The sequence below is a fragment of the Lactuca serriola genome, chromosome 4, assembly GCF_051521515.1.
Source record: "Lactuca serriola cultivar US96UC23 chromosome 4, Lser_US96UC23_V15, whole genome shotgun sequence".
Lineage (NCBI taxonomy): Eukaryota > Viridiplantae > Streptophyta > Magnoliopsida > Asterales > Asteraceae > Lactuca > Lactuca serriola.
In genome coordinates, this window is record NC_136411.1 from 190,932,512 (window position 1) to 190,940,351 (window position 7,840).

A 7,840-nucleotide genomic window follows, 5' to 3' on the forward strand; every position below is an offset into this window, starting at 1 on the left:
ATACGTAAATATGTTATTATAATTTGTAACTCGTTCATATGAACTCCGTATTTGACGTTCTTTATATCCACGCATAGGTGGAGACGTACTCTACAACTTTTGTTTAGACTTCGTCGGCTAATTTTGACTTTATTTTTAAAGTTATATTTTTAACAGGCCGGGACATGATTGATCCGTTAAAATCTCATAACTTCTTCATCCGATGTCCATTTTCGTCTGTCTTTTTATCGTTACACTAATAATAACGAGATCTTCGATTCTCGTTTAGGTTGTATCGGCTAAAAACCGCTCGATCTAATACTCGAACTTCGGGTTGTACACCGCTAAGCCGAAACTTCGAAAAATCATAACTTCCTCATAAGAAGTCAGATTTGGGCGTTCTTTTTATGGACGTTCTCAGGTTAACATATTCTACGACTTCCATTTAGATTACTAAGGATAAAAGTCGCTCTATCATAAATTCACTATTTACGACTTCGCGGTGTCGTGCCGGTTCCGTCGCTAAACTTCGACGGGTCATAAATTCTTCGTTATAACTCAGATTTCGGCGCTCTTTATATGTACGGAAACCTTGTAACATATACTACAACTTGGTTAAGACTATTTATTATAAATAATCTTTTGCCGAAAAGTCGTTTTCAACACTTATTGCCTCAAAATTGACTAGCCCGGATCTACGGGCGTTACATGCAAAGTGAATTTGATGATCCTCATTGCTTTAACATTGCTAATAAGTTTCTCTTTCTCTTCCTACGGCACATCCTTCACGTAACTGCTAGAGTAATTGCTTCCCATATCAAAGAACCAATATCATCTGAACCAAGAACATAGTCTTCAAACTTCATATTCATGAGGGAAGAGAATCAGGATCCTGGTTGTTGATCTTATACTGCTTAAGATATTCAAGGAATTGATGTTGGAGTCTTCGTGATGCATGATGATATACTCTTTGATATCTGTAAAGAATCAAACATGTAAACTGAGATTGCTTATAGGGTAATATCAAGATCACTTTAAGCCGTCAATATGACAATGAATATGACTGAGTTAGATCCTATATTAACGAAAACCCTACAAATCTGTAAATAGAAGAGATGCGTATAGATTACACAGTCTCCTACTCTGATACCAATTGTTAAAATGAAAATCCTTGTTGATCGATAAGATTCAAACAGGTAAAACAAGAACTTAATGATAATCAAACTGATGCTGAATGATTAAAAGTCGCGACTCAGAAGAACTCGATGAAGATTTGCTACTGTAGAGGCATGATTAGGGTTACAAGAGATAATATCAGAGTTAACAAAAATACGATGCATGCATGCATCTTAAGTACTCTAACCCTAGAAATAAATACGAGTGGACAGGCCCAACTCGTTAATACAAAACAGACTAAATGAAAAGGCCCAATGACGCAAAATCTAATACTCAACAATTTGTCTTTGATCCAAGAGCATGGATTAGACATATTCATGAGTCCCTATTCCGAGAGTATGAATTAGGCATAGTTATCTGTCATTAATCCGAGAGCATGGATTAGACATAGTCATTCGTCCCTAGTCCGAGAGTATGTTGTGGGCATAGTCCTTTGTCATTGATCCGAGAGCATGGATTAGACATGGTCATTCATACCAGATCCGAGAGTATGGATTAGGTAAAGCCATTCATTTAAGATTCGAAAGTATGGAACGTGTCGTTGTGAGGATCGATGGGATGAGGTAAATTGTTTATATGAGGTGAAATTGTATCTTGCGGGTTCTAATATATATATATATATATATATATATATATATATATATATATATATATATATATATATATATATATGTTATAACATTGTGGGCTTTAAATCCTTATGTATATATATATATATATATATATATATATATATATATATATATATATATCTGTGTGTGTGTGTTATAACATTGTGGGATTTAAATCCCTATGTACTCATCAGGTTTTTCAAGCTGACCCACTCAGTTTATTGTATTACAGGTAGCAATATAAAAGATATATTCTGCTGAGAGATTCAATAAGTATTAGGCTACTAGTTTAATTACTATAAGGCTTGTAATATTTCGTTATACTTATGTTTCTGTATTGACGATGACATCCCAACGTTTTAATATAAATAAAATATATTTTTTCAGAAATACTTTGATAATATCATTATCATGTTTTCTGTGAGCAAATGCCGCAATATTATTCTTCAAAAATGATACTCTGATTTTAGATAATCATAAACAAATCAGTATTTTGGTCGTGAAATTAGGAATGCCATACACACTTAAGTGTTAGATTTGGTTTTCTTGCAGTAATCAATAATCTCTGATTTACATGCCACTGAATGATCAATGAAATGTCAACTCAAATGTTTGCTTATAGTCTTAGCTCTACATCTCTAGTCTTTTTGTTTTGTTCTTTATGTGTTAATAGAATATGCCTTCCTAACATCGTATGACTAATTTTCCTTTGATATAACTTTTCCGGATCCAATGAAATAGGTGACGTGATTCATTAATGCACCTAAAAATGATCAATACATATCGGATCAAATATAGATTACAAATAGAAAATATATTTTTTTTTAAATGAAAACGTTGTAAATTATAGCATTTTTAAAAGGGTAAATTTGTAATCATGAAGAGTTCTTCCACTCAATTGTCTTTTACAACCAACAAAACATAACGATGCAACGGTAACGAACCATTTAATTACTTCTTTGATTTCATTACTTTGTCCATGCCATTCCCCCGTTGTATCATTATGTCCGGCCAAACAAGCCCTTATTGTTTTTAAGGTTTGTAAGTGTTATTTGTTTATAACTTGGTTTTTATTGTTTATATATCTTGATTGATAAGATGAGTATAAATTTACAGAAATAACAGATGATTTTAGTAACCATATATTTACTAAATAGTTTATAAAATATGAAAATTGTTGTGAATATTTTAATTGAATGATACTTTTTTATTATGTTTATTAAATTAAACACTATATTTATCTTAGATGATATTATGAAAATCCGTCCTTGTAACCAAACTTTTTCGATCGATAGAATTTGTCATATTAGACTATGTTTGACGTATTAGTTGAAAAGTTAGCTGTTAGCAGAAAAGTTAACTGATAATTAAACAGTTAGTAGTTAAATAAAAAGATAGCTGATAAAAAATATAGTTTGGTAAAACTTATTGAAAAACTAACTTGAAAATATAAAATGACATTTAAAAAAAACTTGAAAAATAAACTAGTTTATGAGCTAACTGTGGCACGCAAACACAACACATTTGAGTTTGATTTTTGGATTCCTCAGTATTGATCTTCCATTGAATGGTGCATTTGAAGAATGTGGAGAGATAAAAGAATCAACATAAGACTCTAGATCTAGAGTTTGAAGAATTGTTTCAAATTGATGTCTCCAAACAAAGTAATTTTTACAATTAACTTTTGTAGAAACAAAATTACTGATATTTGTTACTGGGAATTCACTGATGCGTCTTCTTGTAATCGGATCTTCCCTTTCTGATGCTGACATTTGAGCGCAAATTTATAATAAATCTATAGGTATGAAGAACTGATTGAAACAACTTCGAAAGAGAAAATTTGTACAAATATTGTTTAACGAGATTAAAACAAAAGAACTGAATTCCAAGAAATATAATTGCAACAATCAAATTTGAATCATAAGAAATCAATTGATTATGAATGATCCTAAGAATGGAATCAAATCAAGAAGAAAAATTACCATGAAGAGATTTGCAAAAGTGTGGACTTTTATCATCTTTCAATGAGAGCTGAGCAAAAGATTTACAAATATATAGAGAGAAGTATATTCGAGGTTGTTACAATGAGTCTAACCAACTTTAACAGCCACAAGATGATACTCTTTAACATGTGCTATTATGCTTCAACTACTGTCTGATATTCTAACTATTGTCTGATATTCTAACTATCACGTGATCAACACATTCTCTCCTGTCGCACTGTTCATATAGCGGTCCATCTGTTTCTATATCTTGATTTCAAAAGCTATTATGTTTGACAATTCGTTCTACAGACTACAAATTCGAGTTTCATTTATGTTGTGTAAAAAGTGAATGAAGATGAAAGTATAACAGACTCGATTCGAACACACACAGCAAAAACCACTTCCATTCGTTACTATACCAGAAGTTGCTTCGATCGTCTTTGTGAAATCAACGCATAGAACCCTCTTGTTCGAAAAAACAACACCAACGAAACAAGAAACCCAAAAACACAAACCCCAGCAAACACAAAATAGGAAACCATAAAGCAATGAATCCCATGGCAAGAACCTCCTCCTCCTGCTTCAGCTTCCATGTCATAAATCCTACCAATCACTCCCACAGAAAGTATATACGACCCGATGGGATTACCCGCAGCGATTGTGTTGAAAATCGTCCCCATATGCTTCACTCCAAAGATCTCCGAAGTGATTGTAGGCATTAAAGACCACTGTGATCCATAGCAAATGCCCACGATCACTGTACCAATGTACAAATTCCCACCTGACCCGATGATCAAATGGCCGGCGACCATGGCAGCTTGTGTCAGCGAGATAAACAATGGTCTCCCCCATCCGTATCTGTGTAGAAACACATCAGACACAAAACCACCACCAAATCGGCCAAGAAAGTTCCATATGCTCCATAGAGAAACCATCGCATTGATCTGAAAAGTTGAGTAGTCGAGAGACTCGCCTATCTGACTTATATTGTTGATCGTCGCCATTCCCGATCCCATCCCAAACATCATCGCTACAGATAATAACCAGAAGTTGACAGTTCCCACCGCTTGCACCAGATTCATTTCAACGCCTCCGTCCTTGTCAGAAGCTACAATCAACGGAGCCATGGCGGATGACGGCGGTTGTTTTTCCTTTCTTTGAGCTGAGACCGCAACTTGAAGAGGTGAAGACACCAGCATCAGAAGAACGACGGTTGTAACGATGTGAACCCATGATGGGATTGCAAACATGTTTTGAAAGATAATTATGATCATTAAATATGCAGCAACTGCTAGAGCGATCAACGAAAAGCCATTCAAATGGTGTTTGTCGTTGGTTGTGTTCGATGGGTTTACATGAATCAAAGACATAAGTAGAAGAGACACAGCAGCCGGAAACACAGCGAGCATCAGCAGGAAAGTGCTTGGGTTGCCATCAAATAGCGTCTGGTAGATTTGGATCAATATCGCTCCACTCAGACCAAGAAATCCCTTACAAATTTGAAGAAATAATTTACTACTTCAGTACAATTGTTCATTCTTCCTTTTTCAAATGCATGATCAAACAAGAAAATCATATTACCTTCATAATGCCAACGGTGGTTCCACTGTAATCGGGGAAGTTCTGAACGGCGACGACGACATTTGTGGTGTTGAAGAAGGTCTGTGCGTGAGCCGCCATGAACATGAAGAAGCACATGAGGGAGACATGAGGCTTTTCAATGACTCCGGTAACGGATAACCACATAAGGAAGTAACCAGCAAAGAACTGAATTGCTCCGGCCAAGTAAACCAATGAAAGACCGGATCCAAAACGAGACGACGACGGAGGTGCACCGCGTTTGTGATCGGTGACAGCGTGGTAGAGCAGACCGGATAAAATTCCGATGTTAGCGCCGATGTCTTTGAAAACGGAGACGGTGTCGAGAGTTGATTGATCGTAACCTTGACTGGATTTGAGGGCTGCGGAGTATATTCCGAAGGCGTAGGAAGCACCGCAGCTGCACTGAATCCATATGCTCGCCACCGTAGCTATCCATTTGCTGTTTTCCATTTTTGATTTGTTACCTTTATAGGTCTACTCCGTCAAACGTGCGTGTAGCGATTATGATTTATGCTCCTTTATAATGGGAGTGGAAGAGCGGATAGACATCTGGATCAATGGCACGTTGTAGAATGCACGACCTTTCAAAGAGGAGATCTCGCCAGCCTATTTATTGACTTTCGTAGTTTATGTAACTACCGACCATACACATGTATATTTTGCAATATATGATTAAAATACTTCATTATATAAATATAATATGTATAGTTTTGCAACATTATTAAAATAAAGTGAATGAATAAGCATACTTTAAACTTTAAAGCAAGTAAAATAAAATATCGATATACGCGGTATGTCTGTTTGAAACTTTGCCATGGTAATGTGAACTTGTAAACAATTCAATGACAAAGAGCCTAGGATTGTTTAAATGATTGTTCTATTTCTATTTCGTTCACATGGTAACCCTAGCATTATTTATTTATCCATATACAAAATTAGAATGTCAGATTAATAAAATCCAATAATATCTCTCAAAATCTTATAAAATATATAAGGTATCTTTGCATTGTTACATTATTGTGAAGTCTATTATGAGCACATGGTAAACGACGCATTCTTTCACCAAACTAAAACATGTAGAAAAATGTGTAAGCTGCAGAACTAATAATGAAATTAATTAATATAATCCAATAATATCTTTCAAAATCCTATAAAATACAAAAAGACTAATAATAAATTTGATCATGGAAGTATATTAAGGTTGTCGTTAAGGGTGACAACTCTCGATTAAATCCGTAATCCAACACTAATCCAGTCCGAAAATAGACAGGTTTTAATTGAGATTTTTGACACGTCAATTCGTCATAGGTTGGGTTGAGCTATCTGTTTGGGTTCATGGGTCAACCCGCCAACCCATATATATATATATATATATATATATATATATATATATATATATATATATATATATATATATATATATATATATAATGAAATTTGATTTCTTTTTGTATTCGTAATATTTTGTATTATTGTATTTCTTCCATATACGTATGTGTTTGCGGTGCCTTAACCAAAAAAGGAAAAACACATGTCATTATAACATACCCACAACTCATGAACGAAGAACTATCCATTTTGTATGAATGTTTTATTTTTCAATTTTATTTAGATGTTAATTATTTTATGAATTTATGTTGAAATTTTTTTTTTCTATTAATTACTTTAATCACTTTATGACTATTTGTTAAAAATCATCATTTTTGAAAGTCCACTGCTTATTTATTAAACGAGTTATATGACTTGGGTTTGACCCGCTAACTTGTAAACCCACGAACCCATACTTAAACGGGTTATATGGGTTGGGTTGGGTTTGGTCGGGTTGAGGTTTCCAACCCATGACCCGCCAACCCATATATTATATGGATTAGGTTGAGATTTTGTTTTCTGATCCGTCAACCCGTGACACGCCAATCCGAACCCAACCCGATTGTGAGGCCTAGTTTTTATTATCTAGTGCTAGAAGTTCAAACCGTACGTAGTTATATATCTTTTTTTATTATTATTATTATTATTATTATTATTATTATTATTATTATTATTATTTGCAAATGTATCCCTTTAGACTACCCGGTGTGGGCACATTATGGCTCGTTATTGTCGATGTGTCTGCACCTTCACGCCGTGAACATGGGGGGGAACACCCCCCTAGCCGTTATGTGATGCTTCGTGGTGGTGGTAACGAGATGAAACGAGTGTTATTCCTTTATTTTCCTTCTTTAATTTGCCTCATAACTGCGTTATTAGCTTTGGAACACAACCCCTGTAAATTTGTGGTGGAAAGATGAAGACGCTTTTATGCCTATGTGGACTTTAACCAACGTTTTTTTTTTCTTTGCCCATACTGCCCTCTCTTATCTACTACATCTTTTATATCTAGTTAAGCAGTCTATGTGGCATGCCACATAGACAAATTCTGAGTTCTGACCCCTAGTCTGTATGGTAGTGCTGACATGATCCGAGTAGAAAACAAAAACCTAGAAATAA

At 34.6% G+C, this 7,840-nt stretch overlaps 1 protein-coding gene across 1 annotated transcript; it reads right to left on the minus strand.

Moving 5' to 3' along the window:
- Positions 1-3,758: 3,758 nt before the first annotated feature.
- Positions 3,759-5,931, minus strand: LOC145103086 (protein NUCLEAR FUSION DEFECTIVE 4-like). The gene is made up of 2 exons (XM_079040626.1): positions 5,333-5,931; positions 3,759-5,241 (listed from the first exon to the last, which is right to left on the minus strand). Exons 1-2 carry the CDS (start codon positions 5,801-5,803, stop codon positions 4,165-4,167), a joined length of 1,548 nt encoding a protein of 515 aa, XP_078896752.1. The 5' UTR covers positions 5,804-5,931; the 3' UTR covers positions 3,759-4,164.
- Positions 5,932-7,840: the final 1,909 nt, after the last annotated feature.

Bases quoted from the DNA above. Each gene is read 5' to 3' on its own strand.
- LOC145103086 (XM_079040626.1), bottom strand. From the start codon at position 5,803: ATGGAAAACAGCAAATGGATAGCTACGGTGGCGAGCATATGGATTCAG. The intron at 5,242-5,332 runs GTAATATGATTT...CAAATTTGTAAG, and splicing joins CCACCGTTGGCATTATGAAG to GGATTTCTTGGTCTGAGTGG.